We start from the raw sequence: 21,548 nt of genomic DNA, 5'->3' as shown, positions 1-21,548 counted from the left end.
GAAGGGCAGCAAACATGATTTTCCTGATGACACACACCGAGATCATCTCTGGAGGACTGGCTGGGTTCTAAGCAGATGACAAGTGACTCTTTTCTAACAAAGAGGTTAGTGGTCTGGTTTTGTGATACCTGCCATCTCCAGAGGGTATCCAGTTAACTTGCTGGGAAAACGGCACAGACTCCAGCCGACCTCGCCTAACCTTTGGGTTTTGGAGCACCAGTTCCCCGAGTTCAATACAGCGGCTGCCAGTACCTGTTCATGACCAGTTTGAGAGTGCCTGTTAGGACCCTTGGTCGTTATCCCCCATCCTCACAGCAGTCCCAGAACCGGTGGGAGGTGGGACCCCCGTTCAACAGGTGATACAATTGAGACGCAGAAAGACAGCACCATTTGCCTGAAGTTATGAGGTTGGTAGAGACCCTCAGGTTTCAGGCCCCATTTAGTCCTCCTCTGGAAGCCATGCTTTCCTCCCTGGGCTGTGCTGGGTGGAGAGCGGCAGAGTAACTGATAGGGAAGAAAGGGAGTGGAGGGTAAGCCATGTGACTAATGTACTAAAATGCATTGTCCGAAAGAGGCTGCCTGAGCGGTAGGGGGGTCTGTGCTTTTGTTCCGAGGCCGCTTCCAAGTCAGTTTGTCCTGTGCCCAGCCCTCGCACCCAAGGCAGTGCCGAGAGGAAGCAGCCAGGCCCCGGCAGTCGCAGTTGGTGGAGAAAGGACAGGTAGTGGGTGGTGGTAGAGAAGGAAAGGGAAGAGTAACCGGTGGGGCTGGCTTTCCCCAAGTAGAAGTAGACAAACAACAGAAAGAGGGCAAAATCATCTTCCCAGGAAATGCTGACTGTAAGTGGGAACGGTCTAGGAATCGACGGGGATCCTGGTCAGAGTGAGACGGGCTTTACAGCAGCACCCCCAGGGCTGAGCTCTGGAATCGCCTGAATACAAGCATTTACACACTCACACACGTGCAGGTACAGACACATGCCCAGGCCTCCAGCATGTTACTGCTTGCCCCCGACCCCTGACTTATCTTTACTCATACGGGCACATGATGCATGGAGACAGGCTCACAGATAAAGATACAAGGATTCCTGTGGCTGACACACCTGCCCAGCAAAGATGCGTAGCTGATCCAGACAACTTGGGTGGAGTTGGAGAAACACCAAGTGCGCGTGTGTTTGAAAAATCCTTTCAGTGGTTTGGTAGCCTACTCTCTGTCTCCTGTTTCTCTTAGACACCGTGGACTGGTGGTCTTCACCACTGGCGGGCCCTCTCCTGGAGGGTACTTGGCACGTCCTTGACATCACGGCAGTTGGAGCTCTGGGGATGAACGTTTGGGTACCGATGCAGTGAAGCGGCAGCCATACTGGGCTCATAGCCCTGCATGCTGGAAAGCACTTGGAAGGCAGCCTTTTTTGTTGGGCTTCTCTATGTAGTCTGGGCTCAGACAGTAATTCAGGGCAGTAATTCAGGACCAGTGATTTTTATAAAAGCTGTACAACAGGTCTTTCTCCCTTGACAAGGACCAGCACGACACGCAGCCCACGTTGAGTTGATGGGGTGAGCTTTCCGTCGGCCCCTTACTTGACAGTGAATGGAAGGCTCTTGGCTCTGGGCCTGATGCACACTGTCCTGAGTCCTGCTCCCAGCCTCATGCACTTAATGCTGTTTTGGTATAGAAGCCACGCTGTACACTGCAACATTGTGTAGCTGAGCGCTGCAGTCACATCTCCCATTATTGAGCCCCTGCTGTATACAGGGCATTTTACAAACAGGGAAATTTCTGAGTAGTTGCTCCAACAACCTCCTCCCCCAGGAGCATTTGGGTGGGAGAGCCTTGGGCAGAGTTTCCTGGACCACCTGCCTCCTGATCACCTGGGGTGCTGATGAAAAGGGCGGATTCCTGGTGTCTCTCCCCTCCGGACTATTTCTCTGGGGATGGGGCCAGTGAATCTGTACTTCATCTGCACCCCAGGTGGCATGTCTGCACATTCACGTGTGAGAAGCAGTGGTTTAGGGTTTGGGGCTTGGAGGATGAGGAACCTTTCTGGGGCTGTCAGGTAATAGGCTGGTTTACCTCTGATGTTACCAGGGGAACTGTAGAGATTGCGTCTCCTTTGGGGACTGTCGGGCCCTTTAAGGGCCAGGGCTGGGCCAGTTGGGGTCGGGTCGAGGAAGGGCTGGCCCCTGAGAGGCTGTTTCCAGCCCTGGGTGGTTCCCTACCCGCTCCGGCCCTGGTAGTGTTCAGCCTGCAGGAATTGGCACTCGGTGGAAGAATTTTGATTTCCAGTGGAATTTGTGCTGTTACAGGATTTGACCCGTGGGACTAGTGAAGAGATTGATGGGTTAGGGGAGCACGTGACTTGGCAGATGGCAGGACAGTGATAGATGTGAGAGCAGTTGGGGAAAGTGGAAACACAGTAAGAGGAGCAGCGCCTCGGTCTGGCCTGGCCAAGGTGGGGGTCCTGGGGAACAGTGATTCCAGACTTAGTCTAAACAGCTAAGACTGATCAGACACATGGGAAAACTTTCCCCAATTGCTTATTGTTTCTCACAGTGAGTCCTTTTGAAGTGGTTGTCTTTGGCAGCCAGAGTGTTGGGTGCACTGCTTTGTGTTCTCCAAGGTCATGGTCCAGTCATGACTTCTAGCAGTAGCTTCAAAGGCAGATTCCATAGCTCTGGTAAGTTCATCAAGTTCAGGGTGTGGGAATGAGCATAAGGAATACTTACGCTACAAAATCTTCCAGTTGCTCTTCAAATCAGTGCCGCAGAGCGGGTCTGAATCGAGGCAGTGAGTTCACATCCAGCTCTGCCACTTGCTATGACTTTGGAGAGTCACTTAACCTCTGTGAGCCTCCGTTTCCTCATTTATAAAATGCAGACAATAATACCACATAGGGTTATTGTTAGGATTGAACAAGATTAATATAAGAAAGCACTTGGTAAAGTGCTCTTTAAATTGGGGTGGGCAGTGGAGTGATTGGCAGTGAGACACACCCCTGGATAAACAAACAACATCTCTTAGCTGTTTCCTTAGTTGCCCAGTTAAAATAAAACACCAGAGTTGACCAGAACACATCTATTTCTGGACTCTAATTTAGCAATAGATTGTAGTGATAAATTACGCTACAGGGATTAGAGATGGTATCACTGAAAGCGTCTCTGGGACAGCTGAAGCCTCCCTGCCCTTTGAAGGAATTAACCAGGGCTTATCCTAGGGAGACACTGATAAAGCAGAAGTTTGACCACAGAAAGTCTGCATGTGGTTTTGTTAGCTAAGTAGTAGGTTAATAGGAGGGATGCTGTGCGGGGGGAGGGGGTTTGATTGTGTGTTAAAAGCTTCTTTTTCATCTGTCTCCAAGGAACACATACTCTGCTTCACCATGTCAAGCCACCATTCTTTGCCATCTGTGGATAGTAATAGCAGTAATAATAGCCACAGTGTATTATTTCACATCCCTGTGTCTATGTGGTGAGATTGTTATCCCCATTGCATAGATGATGAAACTGAGGTTTTTCAGAGGCTTGTCAACTGAAATAAAACACAACATGAGAGCTGTGAGGTCACTTTTATTTGGGGCTTCCTGAAGACTAAAGCCTGGGAGACAGCCTCTCACATGGCTCTGAGGAACTGCTCTGAAGAGGTAGTGGGGGAGGTCAGCATATATATGACTTGACGAAAGGGGTACATGCAAGCAGGCACACATCTTGGTAGAAGGTTGCTGCTGGTCATGAGGAGCAGACGTCTCCTTTAATGATTTTAGTGCTTTTCTAGGTATGAGAAGATGCGAGAAATTGGGTTCATAACATTTTCTCCTGAAAATGTTTAACTTTCTGAAGGGCTGTTCTGCCAGTGTTCTCAGAGCACAGAGTGCCTCATTCCTGATCTCTGCCCTGAACTCCTTTCAGGGTGTGTCGAAGGTCAGCAACAGCAGGGGCTAGTGACTTCATCCTTTTAGAGCCACTGGTGAGCGACATTCTTTGATTGGCAGGCTCAGTAACGTGTGCAAGCTCACACATCAGGTAGGGGCAGAACCAAAATCTGACCGTCTGTCTCTGTAGTGTGTGTGTGCGATGCTTCTGTCCTGCCTGGGAGACCTTGGGGAGGAGGGCGCATGGGTGAAGGAAGGAGGACTGATGTCAGGGCGGCCTGCGGGACGGAGTTTGAGGGAACTTATTCTTGGCCACTGAGGGGCTCCTTTGGAGGGGCTCCTGGGTTGACTCTTCACAGTTGGGGGTAGAGGTGCCAGTCTCCAGAGGTGGTTAATGGCCAGGTCATGACCCCTGGGCTTTGCACAGTGGTTGATTCCTTTCCTAATTTCAGCATTGACCCACAGCAGGGTGCGCTCATCGTCACCCTGGAAGACCACCCAGGAAGTTCATCTGGGGTAAAACGATGCAACAGCCTGCTTTCCTTAGGGGGCCTGAAAACACACACACATGCGCACACACACACACACACACGTGTGTGTACCTCTTGGGGTCATTTGCTCTAACTTTTGCCTGTTTCTGTGGGTGCTTTAAGTTCATCTAGAATCTATGGGAATGACTTTTAGTTTTGAATTTGTAGTAATGGGAAGTAACTGATTCTCTGTATTGGTTTAGGGTTTCCTTTCTTCTCTTCTTGTCCAAAGGTGTAGGGTGACAGTGTGTCCCAGATTTTTTGGGACAGACCAAAGCTTAAGTATTTTGCGGTGTTGTCCCGATAAAAAAAGTCCTAGAAAATAAGTTTAGGCGAATTATGATCAACTCAAGTCAGTAATTTTACAATGAAATGTGCCTTACCTACAGAAATTCTAAAGTTCACAGTATTAGGCTTTGAAAAAATATGATCACTGTTGATAGAGAAGAAGTGACAGTCTTTTTTTGGGTCTTGGAGTGGCAGAAAGAAAATAGTAAGTAGGGAGTAAAGATCAGCTTACTCTTTGCCGGGGGGTGGGATGGGTGTGTTTGTGTGTGTAGAAGTTTCTTAAATTCAAAATGAAATTTATAACTTGTTTTTTTTTAACAATATATTTTTTTAATTTAATTAATTTATTTTTGGCTGCGTTGGGTCTTCGTTGTTGCACAGGGGCTTTCTCTACTTGCGGCGAGCAGGGGTACACTTTGTTGCAGTGCACAGGCTTTTCATTGCAGTGGCTTCTCTTGTTGCAGAGCACAGGCTCTAGGTGCATGGGCTTCAGTAGTTGTGGCACGTAGTCTCAGCAGTTGTGGTGCACGGGCTCAGTTGCTCAGCGGTATGTGGGATCTTCCCGGACCAGGGCTTGAACCCGTGTCCCCTGTGTTGGTGGGTGGATTCTTAACCACTGCACCACCAAGGAAGTCCTATAACATATTTTGATGAGGGTTAATTAACATGGCATAAATGTGCTAGCGGATTTATCTTTTATTATTTTTTTTCAGGGAAAGAAATAGAGAGAGGCACAAATCACCCCGGAATAAAGATGGCAGAGGGTCAGAAAAATCTGTCACCATTCAAGCTCCCACCGGAGAGCCCTTGTTGGCAAATGATTCTACTCGGACGGAGGAAGCTCAGGTAAGGATCAAAGGCAGTCTGTAAGTACACTGGCACTCGATCAAGCCTCTTTTCTGTAAATGTTTTCCTAAGTCTTGTTGTAATAGGTTCTCTTGGGTTTTTATCTTTATTTCTCTAGCATGTTAATTAGTTTATCTATATCCTGTGGTTTCTTGTTGGTCTAAGGACAGCCTGACCTACCATTGGCTAGCTTGAGGATTCTTCTGAAGTGTGATTGGTTGGCCTCCTTTGAATGGTGTTGAAAAGAAGCCAGCAAGGCTGACGACAGAGCAGAGAAGGGAAAGTTGCAGGCTGCAGGCCCTGGAGACTCATTCCAAAGTAGAACAGTGTAAGAGAGAAGGAAACTCGCTCTCCAGAGACCCTAAGTCATGTTGGGAAGAAGAGCTGAGAGGTTAGGACGGCCCAGATGAAGCCTCACTAAACCTGGAGCTATACACTTAGATGCCTGCTAGGGAAACATAGGTGAGTGAAATAGACCCTGGGTTACACAGAAGAGGCAAAAATATATCAGGCTAGCTTGGGAGTAAATAGCAATCTGTGTGGCATGTCAGTGTCAGGGCTATGGCATGGAGTGATGGAATCTGGCACCTGGAGAATGCATTTCCTCTGTCAGGGAAACACCAGGAATGCAGGAATTAAGTGTTCCTGGGTCTTGCAATATTTAAGAAAAGCTGGAAGTTAGGATTTTATGTGAAATCATCCAATTTTAAAGTATGGACTATTTATTAATTTTTTTAAAACATTGTGTGTGTTCTTCTCTCTGGGTCCCAACTGTCTCACAGTCTACTTGATTTGAATAAACATCTGAGCTATACTCAGAAACATGTTTGCACAGCCCCTTGAAGTATATGCATGTCTAGCCTTAGCCCCAAATAAACTGATGTGTGCCCACACAGCTGTAAAGATATAGATAAGCATGTATCTGTGTGTACCTATGGGTACAGACAGATGTGCATTTATAAGCAGATATATGGACTGAAATTGGAATTCTTCAGAGCATGCAAGATGCTCTTAGAAGCCAAAGCTGCAGTTGTGGTTGAATGTGGGGTTTGTTCAGTGGTAAGTAAATGCCTTTAGTCCTTACTGTTGCACAGCCTGCCTTGGCTCTGGGGCAGTCATAGGGATGGAGAGCCAGAGGGCCAGAGGAATGGTTGGATGGATGGGGCCAATCCTAAGACGGGGCCACCCTTAAGTGCTGCAGGGGTCCGTTTCCTCCTGGATGTGAATTCAGAGGTGCTGGTGGCCCACTGTGAAGGCATTTCGTCTGTCATCTTCTCTACATCTTGTAGCTCTCTAGGAAGCTACATTAGGAAGCTGTTGGTGTTTACACCAGGGAAAAGCATTGAAGTGGGCATTTGGAGGCTGTACTTCTCAGTGGCTGTGTGACTTGACTTTGGGCATTCACAACCTTTGTGGGCCTCAGTTTCTTCATTGAAAATGCAGGGGATTGAGATAGAAGATCTAAGATCCTTTCTCTTCTAAGAACCTCAGTCTTGGGAAGATTGTTGGATATCTTCATTTTTTAGGCACAGATGTGCACATATTCTTAAAATGGATATATTTTATCCATTTTATATTCTTTATTTAAGAATATGTATGGATATACATATTCTTAAATCCCCTGATTTAGTTAGCAACTCTTTGGCAGGAAAAAGGGTGAGAAGCTAAATCAGCTACATAACAAAATGACCACAATGCTAGTGATCATTATTTCAATACTGAACATCAGCTGAATATTAGGCCCAATACAAAACATGGAATCCAATACTTGCCTTCACCAAGAGTGCTACAAAGTGACTTCACTGATCTGTAAACTCACCTTATGTTAAAGCAAGTTGTCCATCTTTGAATGTGTGGCTGTTTCTTCTCGTGCTTGTGTTGTTTTCTTTTTCAAAATTGAAGTAAATTCACACAGAGAAATGAACAGATCTTAAGTGTACAGTTTGAAAAGTTGTAATAGCTGAATAAACCCATATAACCCACACTCCTATCAAGATATATTTCTTTCACTCTGGAAAGTTCTCTTATGCTTTCCCAGTCAATCCCTGCCCCCAAACCCCTCTAAGGCAAGCCCTGCTTTGATTTCTATCACTGTAGATTAGTTTTGCCTGTTTTAGGATTTAATATAATTGGAATCATATTCTTTTGTTTTGGACTTTTTTTTCACTCAGCATAATAACTTTGAGGCTCATCCATGTTTTGCTGTGTTTCATTCTTTTTTATTTTTGCTGAATAATGTTCTAGTGTATGAATATACCACAATTTGTTATCCATTCTCCCGGTGGACAGACATTTGGGTTGCATCATTTTTGGCATGAAAATAAAGATGTCAAGAACATTCTGGTTCAAATCTTTTTGTGGACATATGTTTTCATTTATTTGGGGTAAAAATCTGGGAGTAGAATTGCTGGGCCATACAGTTAAGTGTAAATCTACATTTATATGAAACTACCAGACCAGTTTTCAAGAGTGATTGTACCATTTTAAACTTCTACCAGCAGTGAGAGTAGCGGTTGCTTCTGGCTGTTATCTTAACTACTAACTTCCCTCATAGTACTTGGTACTTGTAACTTTCCGAGTTGAAGACCTATTGTTCGCAGGTCCAGACCTTCCCTGCCACCACCACTATTTCTTGCCATAGCTTATGCGTTTCATGAATCCTAATTTTTTTGATTGTTACTAGATTTGAGATTATCGTTTGGCTGTGAGATCTCTATCTTGCTGATTCAGCTATCAACTTAGATTTTTCTAAATTGGTATCTTACGCATTAATTGCACCCAACTTACCACCGTGGCTGACTGTTTTTTCCAAGTTAAGTCATGTACACAAATTTCTGAGGCAAAAACCTCTTTGGACCCAATGTGGCTTTTCATTGTCTTCTTGCTCTGTTGTTGCTTTGGAACGATGTCGTAGTTGCTAGAGAAGTAGAGAAATTGTTTAAAACCCTGGCAACTGGATCATGTTAAATGAAGAGACAATCACTCCACACTACCTCAGACTTTAAAAAGCAAGAGAAAGTGAGACAGTGAAAGCAAGAAAGTAAAAGGCACACATTTTAGTAATCTCAGTTTTGTTTTTGTTTTTGTTTTTGTCTTTTTTTTGCGGTACGCGGGCCTCTCACTGTTGTGGCCTCTCCCGTTGCGGAGCACAGGCTCCAGACGCGCAGGCTCAGCGGCCATGGCTCACGGGCCCAGCCACTCCGCGGCATGTGGAATCTTCCCGGACCGGGGCACGAACCCGTGTCCCCTGCATCGGCAGGCGGACTCTCAACCACTGCGCCACCAGGGAAGCCCCATCTCAGTATTTTTATGCTCTTGATGTTTAGTTTGCCATGAGAACATGTGTTTAGGGAGGAATTTTTGAGCTGTCCTGGCCAGAGATACTTGCATCTGCTTAGCTTGTTCAATGAGAAATGTTGTCAGATTGCTTGATACTTACGGAAAACATCATGGAGTTTTAAAAAATGTGCGTACCAACTACAGGAGGCTTTTGATATGTATGTAGCCATGTAAGTTTCCCTCCTGTGCAAGATCTTCCCTCGTCAGAGCTCCTGGAGGGCGTAGTAATGCTCCCCACTCAGGGGTTGGGCTTTAAAGTAAGCCTTTATCGCCCAGCCATGAATTAAGAAGGAAGTGCAGAGGGTTCTCTCCTTAGGCGGTAGGTGCGCTCGCACACGTTAGTCTAACAGCAGGATTGTCTATCCCCGAGCCTCTCAGGGAAGCCAACACAGTGGATGATAATCACTGTTGTAGTCACGAATCACCCAAACACACAAACAGGTCAAATTATGTTTTCTCTGTTTGAAAAGGTAGATATATAATACATTTTGAAAAACTTCAATGAAAATTGTTAAAGTTTAAAAATTCCTCTATTTAAAGAGCTAAGCCTCCATTTCCCAGGAACCCCACTCACGTGGGTTGGTTGAAGGAGGTGGGCCCTCCCTGTCCCCTGTGCCTCCGCGGGCTTTGTGGCTTTTACACGTGACCTGCCATGTGGCTCTTCATCCTCACTGTTCTCTCCCTGTCAGGATGACAACTGGGGGGAGACCACCACGGCCATCACAGGCACTTCGGAGCATAGCATCTCGCAGGAGGACATCGCCCGCATCACCAAGGACATGGAGGACAGCGTGGGGCTGGACTGCAGACGCTACCTGGGCCTCACCGTTGCCACGGTGCTCGGACTCCTGGTCTTCCTCACCCCCATTGCCTTCATCCTGCTGCCCCCCATCCTGTGGCGGGAGGAGCTGGAGCCTTGTGGCACCATCTGCGAGGGACTCTTCATCTCCATGGCATTCAAGCTCCTGATTCTGCTCATTGGGACCTGGGCTCTGTTTTTCCGCAAGCAGAGAGCCGACGTGCCGCGGATCTTCGTGTTCCGTGCACTCTTGTTGGTCCTCATCTTTCTCTTCGTGGTCTCCTATTGGCTTTTTTACGGGGTCCGCATTTTGGACTCTCGGGACCGAAATTACCAGGGCATCGTGCAATACGCCGTCTCCCTCGTGGACGCCCTCCTCTTCATCCACTACCTGGCCGTTGTCCTGCTGGAGCTCAGACAGCTGCAGCCCATGTTCACGCTGCAGGTGGTCCGCTCCACTGATGGCGAGTCCCGCTTCTACAGCTTTGGACACCTGAGGTGAGGGGGATCGTCTCGGGGCAGAAGGACCACTGATGTCTTGCTAGAAGACAGCTAGTCTTCAACAAGTGAGGGGTGATGGCAGGTGCCAAGAGCCAGGACCGGGCTCTGAGTCTTTTTTTCAGGTTTTGGGAGGGGTGTGTGTGTGTGTGTGTGTGTGGCTGGCTGTGTGTGGCTGTGTGTGTGTGTGTGTGTGGCTGTGTGTATGGCAGGGTGGAGGTGGGGTTGTTCATGTGCATTGACTTTGCTGATTTTTAGATGGGGTGGCACAGGTACTGGCTCTCTTCCAGCTTGGAGTTTTGTTGGGCCTATTTCCAGAGTTGTTGGCAGCTCTTAAAAATGATGGAGAAAGGAAGCCTTAGTGATGGCTGCTGACCTTGCCCCGGAAATTGGCCTGTGAACGATAGAGTCATCAGCAGTTCCATTTTGTTCATAATGGTACATCTGGTTTACCCCATTGTCCCAGTGGAATTATTAATCATTCCTTTTCTCCCCACTCTCAGAAGTGTCCTGGTTTGGGCAATAACTTACATGGTCACCTTAGTGATCCTCCAGTAAAGACTCAAAGTACAAATTTGGAAGAGTTGAGTGTTTTAAAAATGTATGCGCGTGAGAAGAAGTTAGAAATACATTAAGATGTCATATTTTAAATCTGTACATAAAATCAATTATTTTGTGGTTAACTAAAAGAGTGATCATCATTATTTATTTAATTTTGTTTTTATGTACCCCGAGGTAAGCACTTTGTATAGATTGTCTTCACAGAACTCTTTGGTGTGGGTACTATTAATCCCTATATTACAGATGAAGAGATGGGGGTTTAGGGAATTTAAGTAATTTATACAAAAGAACATGACTAGCTTTGTTCAGGATCCACTAGACGCCATGAAGCCAGACCTAAGTTAATGCCCCCATTATGGCATCTCTCACTTGGTGTCATTGGCCTATTTTTCTGTGTTTTCTTCCACAAACTGTGGGCTCCCTGAGGACAGGTGCTGTGTCTTACTCTTCTTTGCATCTTCAGTGCCTGGCCTAGAGCATAGCACATGGTTGGCACTCAGATGGTTACCGGATGAGAGAATGACCTGGGATGTGTGACATTGTCCTCTCCTAGGGCTCTCCTCCCTCCTCTGCATCAACATGTATGTCGACGTGTGTAACCTGCTTGGCGTATGGTAAGCACTTTGTTGGTTGTAGCTATTACTGCTGTGATACTGCAAAGCAGCCAAGATGGCAAGGGCACCTTAGTGGAGATCAGAACAGTGGGCTTTGTCATATTTTTGGCTGGGGCCCGGGGAGGTGACCCAACCCCGGTTTGGAGTCAGTGATACTGCCGAACCATCTCGGTGTTGGCACGAATCTTCTTTCATTCTTCTGGCTCAGATGTACCGCCTGAGGACTGGGTGGTTTAGCATTCAAGGCCTGTGCCACTTTGACCGATCCTTGGAGGGAATCGGCATCTGATTCACAGGCTCTACGCAGCAAAATCAGATGTATTGAGTCCTTTGCAGATGCCAGAGGGGCTGTGAAGGCAAGTAAGTCTCTGCTGCTTATTCATCTCAGGCAGCTTTCTTTCCCCATATTTTACATGGGAGAATGACCAGCAGACTTGTATTAAACGTCTGCTGCGTACAGAGCCCGGACCTGGGGGCTCCATTGACACAGGGTGGCTGCCTCCAAAGCTGTATCCCGGAACTCCTGGGAGGGGGACCAGTGCCACACTGTGCAGTGCACAGTTGCAGACACTGGCCTTGGAATGGGCGACGGGAACACAGGAGGATGGGGTGGACTTCAGGCAGTGACGGAGATAAAGCCCGGCCACACATCTATCTCAGGATTGGACAGGTTTTGCTAAAGGTCAGGAGGGTGGAGAGAAATCCAGCTCTGGTCACAGAGAGATGAGTGACATTTGGGACTCTGTAAATGTAAGTAGTTAATACACTGGCCCGTAGCGAGGCCTGCCGTGGTTTTGTGTTTTGGCTCAGCTCTAGTTGTGTGGATCCCACCTGCAGAGGTGGAAAAGGGAAGGGAGTCTTCCCACTTTAGGTAGTCCAGGCAGTGGGGCTGACTCCCTCCGTGGGCTCCCGTGTCCCTCCTCCCTCTAGGACTGCTTGCTCTGCGTGCTGGATCAGGGTGGAGGTGGGGAGGGGACACACAAAACAGCCCCAGGGCAGTGTGCCACGGTATGTTCAGAAAATTGTGGGTCGTCCCGGTTCCTCACCACATGGCTGCGCCAGCCAGACGTAGACCTGGGCAGGAGACGCAGGGCCCACAGTGCTGTGTGGCCCAGGGCTTGCCGCGGACCTCTCGGGGTTGTCCTCACCGTGACCAAACAGCTGCCTAGTCCTTAACTTGCTATCCCTGAAGCCACTCACCCTAGCTCCCCAGGGAGACGGAAGGCGGCCCGGGGGTGGCCCCATATCTTCCTTCCAGCCCCTCTGCAGGACCATTTGTTCTCCTCCTCTACTGCCTTCATAAGGCCCCTCTTGCCCCTCACATGGAGACCCTGGTTGTGGGGTGGAAAGATGGCCAGGGAAGGAGAGGTGACCTTACTCCCAGAGCCCTCGGGCAGGGCCAGCCACCCATGCGACAGCCAGGCTGCGAGATCTGGGGTGGGCTCGGGATCCATCTCTCCCTGCTGGCCCCTGTGGGCCTGTCACCCGCCGAGCCTTGGGCTAAATCTGGTCTAAATCCATCGGTGGCTGGAAGAGTCACTGGATCAGAAATAGAACTTCTAAGCCCTTTTGTAAAGTGTCGAAACAGGAGGGAAGGGGGAATTGGAATAGACACAAAGCAGGTCCCGGGGATCAGAATAGCAGGTCATCCCCAGACCCTCCCAGAATCAGGCCAGTCTACTCTCCCGTTATGTAAGGCCCTCCCCGGAGCAGCGGCCTACTGGGCTGAGATGCAGAGCGATGGTGAGTTCTTTTGTTGTTTTGTTTTCAAAGGTGATTTTATAAAGTCAACTGAGCTATTTTTGAGAATAGTCAGAAAAATATCTATTCTTTAGTGTCTTAAAATATGTTTCTCCTTAGCTCTCATGAAAGGTACTTGCAGGAACCTTGCTTGTTGGCAGGAATGGGAGTTTGGGCTTATTTGAAAACTTTCAGAAATGTAAAAGGTTCCAGTTGTACAAAGTGAGACCCCAAAGGAGATTAAGATACATCCTAACCTTTGCCCAGTGCCGTAGGGATTACCAGGGCTCCTTAGGGATGTCTCCCTTTCCCCTCCTCGCTGCTGTCAGGGGTGGGGGCAGGTGCTGTAGTGGTGTCGCCCCTTTACCACTGAGGGCCCCGAGCCATAGGTTCAGGGACCTGCTTGAGACCGCAAGGAACCAGCGCCTTCCTGTGCATCACGCCCCGTCCCCGCGTTCTCCACAGCATCCTGGGGTCTTGGCACATTGGGTTCGTCATTCTCCACACATACCTCACGTGTCACTTTTCTTGGCCGAGTTCTCGCAATGAGTTGCTAACTTTTCCAGGATTTCACCAAGCACTAGGTTTTGATCTGACTGTATCTGGGGAGAAACCCAGAAGAAGAAAGAGACTTAAAATGACATTTAATGATCCTCATTAATGATTTCTCAGTTTTGAAATCTTTAAAGGTAAATCCTGTAAATATTGGAGCATAGCAGCCAGCGTAATTGACTGACTGAATCCAAGATGCAGAGCAAAGCAACAACAATGGAAACCTTACCAGTTAACACTGACATAGACCTTAACGTGTGCCAGGCACCTTCTACGCGCTTAACATGTAACTCATTGAATCATCACGGCAATCCTGTGAGGTAGGCACTGTTACCCTCATTTTCAGGTGAGGAAACTGAGGCTTGGAGGAGTTATGTAGGTTGTCTATGGCCACACAGTTTGTAATTGTGGGAGCCAGGATCTGAGCCCAGGCTGGTTCCAGAATGATCTTAACCGTTTCACCATGGTGCCCCTGAACAGATGTGTTCATGTTCATATCACTGCTTTAAGAATGCATGAGTGGACTTGTAAGCATTTTTTGAGCGCTTACCATGAACCAGGCTGGGTGCTAGATATTTTTGTACACCTTATTCTATCTCATTTAAATCATAGCTTCAGGGCTGGAGAGGAGGGTGTGAAGAGGATTGTCAGAGATGGCTGGCACCCACTCTACGGTCGTTCCTTAGCTCCATTGGTTCTTTTATTCAGTTGCTCAGCAAACAAAGCCTTTGCCTTATAACCACAGTAGTAAGTAGGTTTGAACCTTTGTCTGGTCAAACTTTTTTTTCTTAGTTTATTTTTGGCTGCGTTGGGTCTTCATTGCTGCCCGCGGGCTTTCTCTAGTTGCGGCGAGCGGGGGCTAGTCTTTGTTGCAGTGCAGGGGCTTCCTGTTGTGGTGGCTCCTCTTGTGGAGCACGGGCTCTAGGCACACAGGCTTCAGTAGTTGTGGCGCGCGGGCTCAGTAGTTGTGGCTCGCGGGCTCTAGAGCGCAGGCTCAGTAGTTGTGGCACATGGGCTGAGTTGCTCTGTGGCATGTGGGATCTTCCCGGACCAGAGCTCGAACCCGTGTCCCCTGCGTTGGCAGGCAGATTCTTAACCACTGCGCCACCAGGGAAGTCCCCTGGTCAAACATTTTTAACTTTCTGTTTGTCACATGTCCTGAAGAATAGCAGTCCCCAACCTTTTTGGCACCAGGGACCGGTTTCATGGAAGACAATTTTTCCACGGATGTGAGCGGTGGTGGGGGTGGGGGGGGTGGGTCAGGAGGTAATGCGAGCGATGGGGAGCGGCAGATGAAGCTTTGCTCGTTCGTCCGCTGCTCACCTCCTGCTGTGCGGCCCGGTTCCTAACAGGCCGAGGACCGCTACTGGTCCGTGGCCGGGGGGTTGGGGCCCCCTGCCGAAGAAGACCTCTTTTAACTATGGCTGTTAAAACCACCCCAAAACTTAGTAGTTAGGGCAACATTATTATCATTTCTCATAGTTCTGTGGGCTGGGCTCAGCTGGGAGGTTCTTTGGCTGGTCTGGCCAGTGGTCCCGGTGCAGTCATGTGGTGAATCCGCTGGGATTTCGCTGCTTTCTTGTCCAAGGTATTCTGTGGTTCTCTCCTTCCCCAGAGGGCCTTCCCTCTGGGGGAGTAGTGTCTTCATTAGTGTAGCTAGACAACTTCTCAGGGCTCCTAAGAACACACAAGCAGAGCTCTCTAAGCTCTCTTTTAAGGCTTAGGCCTGGAACTCGCCCACTACTACTTGCACTGCATCCTCTTCTAAGAGCAAGTCAGAGCCCCAGCCCAGATTTAAGGGGCAAAGACTGCACCAGGTGGGGGATATTGGAAGCATTGGTTCATTGGGGTTCACTGTGTGGCAGGCTCCCACAACAGCCTCAGGCCCTCATTCTCAGAGCCTGCATATATTCTTATAGCTCTAAAAAATTTAATTATTGACTTTGAGGTCTCCAAGAGTCCAGAAGTAACATATTTCAAGTCAGGGAAAGAGCTGCTATAAGGAGGTACATGAACATCAATGGAGGGTGATAGCTGGTAGTCATCAGCAAGGACAGAAACCACAAAAGCAGATTTAACTCTCATCTCAGTCCTCTGGGAAACTTGTCTATTCACAGTGACCCATTCTGTAAGATATTCATATTGCCGAAGCTCCACTGTACCTAATTCAGCCAGCAGGTTTTTTAACTCAATGCTTCGTGCATTGAGACTAAAAGTATCTTACAAATTGGCATTGACTGTGGACCATTTAATCAAAGTTCTGATTACTGATCACAGAACCAACCATGCTTTAGAAGAAATGATTCTTAGATTGCTTTTCAAACAGTGGAAATTTATGATCATGTATGATTGTAGCATTGTGTTGAAAAGGAACTAATACAGACTGAATGTGTTCCTTGAAAAATTCATAGCTAGAAATGAGGAAACAAGGAACATGTTATTGGATGATGGAGAAAAGGTGACCTTTATAATAAAATGGCAAAGAACTTGGTGGGATTATGTTTTGCAGGAAGGACATGAATTTTGAGGGAACCAGAGGTGGAATGTTACCCCCAAATTCATTGGTTGAAACTCTAAACCCCAGTGTGGCGATGTTTGGATATAGGACCTCTAAAGAAGTAATTAAGGTTAAGGGAGTTCATAGATCTTCTAAAATTAGTGGCCTTAGAAGGAGAGACACCAGAGAGCTTGCCTGCACGCTCTCTCCCCTGGTGCACACGCACTGGGGAAATACCATGTGAGGGCACAGTGAGAAGGCAGCCGTCTGCAAGCCAGGGAGAGAGTCCTCAGCAGAAACTGAGTTGGCCAGACCTTGAGCTTGGACTTCTAGGCTCCAGAACTGTAGGAAAAGTCACTTCTGTTGTTTAAACCCCTCAGTCTCTGGTATTTTGTTATGGCAGCCCGAGCTAAGACAGGAACGTTAGGCACCCTGGTGACCTTTGACCCTAAAGCCCCAGGAAACCACGGATCAATGAGCAGAGCTTAACCCCATGAAACAGAGCTCCTATTGTCCTCTCTCCAGCTCTCGCCTGCCTCTTCCCAGCTTGAGTGGGGGCCTTGTTTCTCTCGATGGCACTTTGGTTTTCTAGTTAGAAGTGAGAAAAGGAGAGTCTCCTGGGGAGGTTAAGGTTACTCCAGTAACGCCAGGATATATCCAGCTCCACTGGAAATCTTGCATCTGTGATTCTGGGTCAAATGATATCAAAGCTGGTGATTACCCCACTGATCAGGCTTGGCTGTCACGCTGGGCTGTGGGCCCCTCCCTCCCACGTTCAAGACCGGCACCAACTGTCGCGGGAGGGCCTGACTCCATCGCCTGTGAAGTGAGGGCGTGTTTTAAAATGACCGCCAAAGGTCTTGGTTCATGTTTTTTATGATCATGGTTTCCCATGCAGTCTCAGTTTTGGAAATGTGTCTTCTTGCGTAGCTGCTTTTCAGTAAAGATATTAGCAGTCCCCACCCCCACTCCCTAAGGAAACAAAGGATGAAAATGAGTAAGAGCTAAAGAGTAGCGTGTGCAGAGTTTTGCTCAGGCTCTGCTCTCCTGTGGGAGAATTTCGAAGGCGGGCTCAGAGCTGCCGTTTGTGGTTTGGCCCCGTGGTGCCTGTTAAAAGTGGCTTTAATGAGAGTGGAAGGTGCCGGACACTGCGGGCCTGTGTTTGCTCAGCTGCCTACTGGCAGCAGCCACAGCTGGGAAGGCTGCCCTTGCACGGCGTCTGCCCACAGATCCTCTCTCCGAGGCGGAGAGTACGGGACGGAGCCCTGGACGTGAACCTGGTTTCCATGGTGCCATCCCCACACCCCCGCCCCTGGCGGCGGGTGGTGGATCCGCACTGGAGTGGTGTGTGGTCTGTTTTCCCAAGGACTCGCCCCTCGGCCTGCCTGGCTTTCTGCACGCTCCCGCATGGATTGATGGGTGTGATTTGGTTCAGTGTGTGTGGTACATTAACACTCAAGAGGGCAAGTGAACAGGGTCCCCTTTCCCTGTCCTGCCCCGTATTGGCCTCGCTTGGTCTCTGTGAGCAGAGATCCGTTGGCTAGACTGGTTGCCCTTGGCCTCCAGACCTCTCCATTTGGGTGCCTGCCGTTCCTCCCAGGGCCAGAGGTACCGGTGTCAAGAGAAGGTGAGGCTGGATAAGAGCAGGCCAGCCGAGCATCTTGGGTGGGTCTGGGGCTGCTCTTGGTCCTGATCTAAATCTGCTTTTCAAGGCACCCAGAACAGGTGGTCGTCTTTGATGTTTATCTGGTGTGATTTAGCTCAGTGATTTAAAGCTTGGAAGGCCGATTTCCCATTGCAGGCATGGCAGGTGCAGCCCAGGTTGGATCCTGTGGGAGGGGCCTGTGCCCTGGCCTGGAAGTGGGCTGCGAGCTCTCTGGGGAGATGTGGCCATAGCCAAGCCTGCCACTTGAGGGGAAGCACATCTCGTAGGTCCTCCCAGCGCAAGGGGTCTGCCAGCATCTTTCTGTTATGGGACAGCCAGCTATGACTGGATCATCCCCTAGGTGAGGGCTTTCTCATCAGTGTCGTCAGCACGCTCAGAACCACCCGGTGGTCTCTCCGTGTTGCAGCCTAGAGGAATGACACACCTCTCGTTGTTCAGTTGCTGCGACCAGGAGGACCAGGGCGTTGTATGTAGCTGTTGGCCACTTCTGTGCTCACAGACTCCTGGTGCTGGCAACGTGGTCTCCTCCCAGTGTGACTTTGCTTGTTTTATTAGAGAGGGTGTTTCCCAGGTTACACTTTCTTAGCAGGAACTTAAAGCGGGACACCAGAGGGCTTGGAGAAGTACCCTGTGTGCCCCGCCAGACAGCACATTTCACCTCCTTCCCCCATAGGACTATGCGGCTTCTGGTCTCTGTTTGCTATCTTTCAATGGGGATCCCCTGCAGCGCTTGTCTGCAGCTGGTGTTCAAAGCCTCGTCCAGGGACACCTGCCAGTTTTCGAATCTCGATTCAGAGAACTTGGTCGCTGAAGCTGAGGAACCGGCACACCTGGGTCCCTGGAGAATCCATGTGGCCTGGAGAAGGGCCTCCATGGGCCTCCCCAGCAGGACAGGGACGCTGGCCACTGTCCCCTCTCAGGATGGGCCTCGCATCTCAAGATCTCAGGCAGCCACGTGTGTCCCCCCCCCCCCCCGCCCCGGTCTGTCAGGAGAAGGTCCCAGAACATCCTGCCGTTCTCCCAGATCTTCCTGCATCCTAACCAGACCTGTCAGTAAACAGGAGCTGATTCCAGTTTTTGCCACTCCCTGACCTCAGGTTCCCAGGTGATCACTGCCTGTTATCTGTGCAGGACTTGTGTAAGCTACTGCCCCCAACGCAGCTGTGAGACAAACATTTTGATTGAAGGACAGGAGGGCCAGGAGGTATGAACACTCGTGTGTCCGGTTCTCAGCAGAGGAGGTGGCAGCAACGTTCAGAGGCTAATTATATGTGCATCTCTGGGACTCACACGAATGTTACTGCAAATGCTCCTGACTCTTGGTCACAAAGTCAGTTTATCTCCAAGTCCAGGGAGCAGTGAAGCCCACACATTCAGGAAGATGTAACCCTTGTTGACTCTCCTGGGGAGAAGTAGCAGTCAGGTGAAACCGAGGGCATCAAGCTCTCTCCCAGGGTGGGAATTTTCCCAAGAAGCTGAGTCAACTTTCATTTTGGATCCTGCATTTTCAAGTTGTCTCAAAGACCTGGGTTCCAGCCTAAAATTCACCTACTGGGTAGGCATGCCTTAAAGAGCAAGAGATGCGGTGGCCGTGGTACCCAGGCTCCTTTACGGCCGTTGTCCTCTGGGTCTTCTCAGCTGGCTCACCCTCTCTGCTACCCCCCATGCCCCCACCGACCTTTCCCTCCCTCGTCCTCTCTCCTCACCCTCTCCCCTTTGCCATTCATGCAGCGCCTCGGCCACCTAACCTTAGCTCAGCCTTGCCCTCTACCTGCCTCCATCCTGCTTTCCCTAAATACAAGTGTATTCTCTTCCTGCAGCTGCTGGCAAAGGACCACAAACTGAGTGACTTGAACCAATTTTCTGAGTTTTGAAGGTTAGAAGTCTGAAATCTAGGGCTTCCCTGGTGGTGCAGTGGTTGAGAGTCCACCTGCCGATGCAGGGGACACGGGTTCGTGCCCCGGTCCAGGAAGATCCCTCATGCCGCAGAGCAGCTGGGTCCGTGAGCCATGGCCGCTGAGCCTGCGCGTCCGGAGCCTGTGCTCCGCAACGGGAGAGGCCGCAACAGCGAGAGGCCCGCGTACCGCAAAGAAGTCTGAAATCTAGGTGTTGGCAGGGCCGTGTTCCCTCTGCACCAGGGAAGAGCCCTCCCTTGCTCCTCCTTGCTTCTGGCCACTGCCTGCAATCCTTGGGGCTCCTTGGGTTGTAGCTGCATCCCTCCAGTCTCAGCTCCATCATCACACGGCCTTCTCTGTGTGTCCTATTTTCTTCTTATATAGACACCAGTATGACCTTATCTTACTAACTAATTGTAATTACATCTGCAAAGACCAATAAGGTCACATTCGGAGTTTCTGGGTAGATGCAGATTTTGGGGAGATGCTCTTCAACCCATCCCATCAGGGTTCTCAGAGCTGTCCTGGACTCAGGACTGTGACCCCATTGCTCTTGTTATAGCCGTTTAGGTGGATTGTTGAACACCAGCCTGTGTCTGCCTACGTTGCTTCCTCTGCCTGGAATTGGCTTTATAGGCTGTCGTCCACATGGTGTGACCATCATTCATCTTTTGAGACTCAGCTTTGCCTCCACTTTGGATCTTCACCTGAAACTCCCCACCCCCACTCACATGCTCTGTCTTGGCCCCCAGGTCACTCAGCTGTACTTCCCTGTTTGGGTGGTTGTCACCGACGGGAGTCTGAGCCCCTTGAGGTGTCATGCACATCCATCCCAGCACTTGGGACTTAGCAGGACTTAGCGGGTGCTCCTAATTCCTACTTGCCTTTGGATGGAGTGGTCAAGGCTGGTCATTAGAATCTTTCTGAATGTTGGCATCCTTAGTTGACTGGCAGGATAATGAACACTAACCCTGAAGGGGGGCCTTTGCAGATTTCATCCTGTGACCAGCACACGGTCTCTCCAGAGCTTTCCTGTCAGCACATACCCAGGCCGTCAGAATAAAGGCGGCTAGCTAGTGTTTATGTGGGGCTTTGACATGTAGGAAATGCTCGCTCATTTTTCACACAGTGGGAAAGCTGTTTTTGTTGACAGAGCTCAAGGGCTCAATTAACATTTGAAAAGAAGTGGCTAAAACCTGAACAAGGCTTCCCCACCTGGCCCTATCTCACCTTTTCTCCCTGCTCTGGGAGAACTTAAAGCTGCGGAATGTGAGGCCTCTGACTGGGTGAGCTCTTCCAGCCTTAATATTTCTGATTTTAATAGCATGTGCTTAGTTTAATTGCAGAAGCCACAATCAGATCCGAGGAAAATGAATGAATAGGAAATAAACAACTCTGTTTGGGGGGGGGCGGGGTGGTGTGCACATACTTTTTTAGGCCTCGGGGCCCTTATCTGCAAAATAGGAAGGTTAAAAGGGAGGAGGTTTATGTCCACAGTTGTTTTCTTCAAGTACATGATGGGCTTTCACAAGAAAGAGGGGCTTGGGTGCGGAAGGAAGCTGTGGGTGGACCAATGGGTAGAACTGAAAATAAGGTCATTTCAGTACAAAGTGAGAGCATATTTTCTTTTCAAGCAGAGGCTGAATGTTTTCTGATTTAACATAAGTGGAGGGACTTCCCTGGTGGCACAGCGGTTAAGAATCCGCCTGCCGATGCAGGGGACTCAGGTTCGAGCCCTGGTCCGGGAAGATCCCACATGCCACGGGGCAGCCAAGCCCGTGTGCCACAACTACTGAGCCTGCGCTCTAGAGCCCGCAAGCCACAACTACTGAGCCTGTGTGCCACAACGACTGAAGCC

At 49.2% G+C, this 21,548-nt stretch overlaps 1 protein-coding gene across 1 annotated transcript in view; it reads left to right on the top strand.

The window, feature by feature from the left end:
- Window positions 1–21,548, top strand: part of VANGL1 (VANGL planar cell polarity protein 1) — a 47,085-nt gene that overhangs the window by 11,798 nt on the left and 13,739 nt on the right. The window contains exons 3-4 of the mRNA XM_029230689.1: window positions 5,397–5,529; window positions 9,558–10,165. Of these exons, the coding sequence (XP_029086522.1) occupies window positions 5,397–5,529; window positions 9,558–10,165 (741 nt within the window). The remainder of the gene's footprint in view (window positions 1–5,396; window positions 5,530–9,557; window positions 10,166–21,548) is intronic.

The sequence above is a fragment of the Monodon monoceros genome, unplaced genomic scaffold (genome assembly GCF_005190385.1).
Source record: "Monodon monoceros isolate NGI ecotype Baffin Bay Population unplaced genomic scaffold, NGI_Narwhal_1 Super_Scaffold_18, whole genome shotgun sequence".
NCBI lineage: Eukaryota > Metazoa > Chordata > Mammalia > Artiodactyla > Monodontidae > Monodon > Monodon monoceros.
This window is presented reverse-complemented; position numbering and strand designations above follow the sequence as displayed.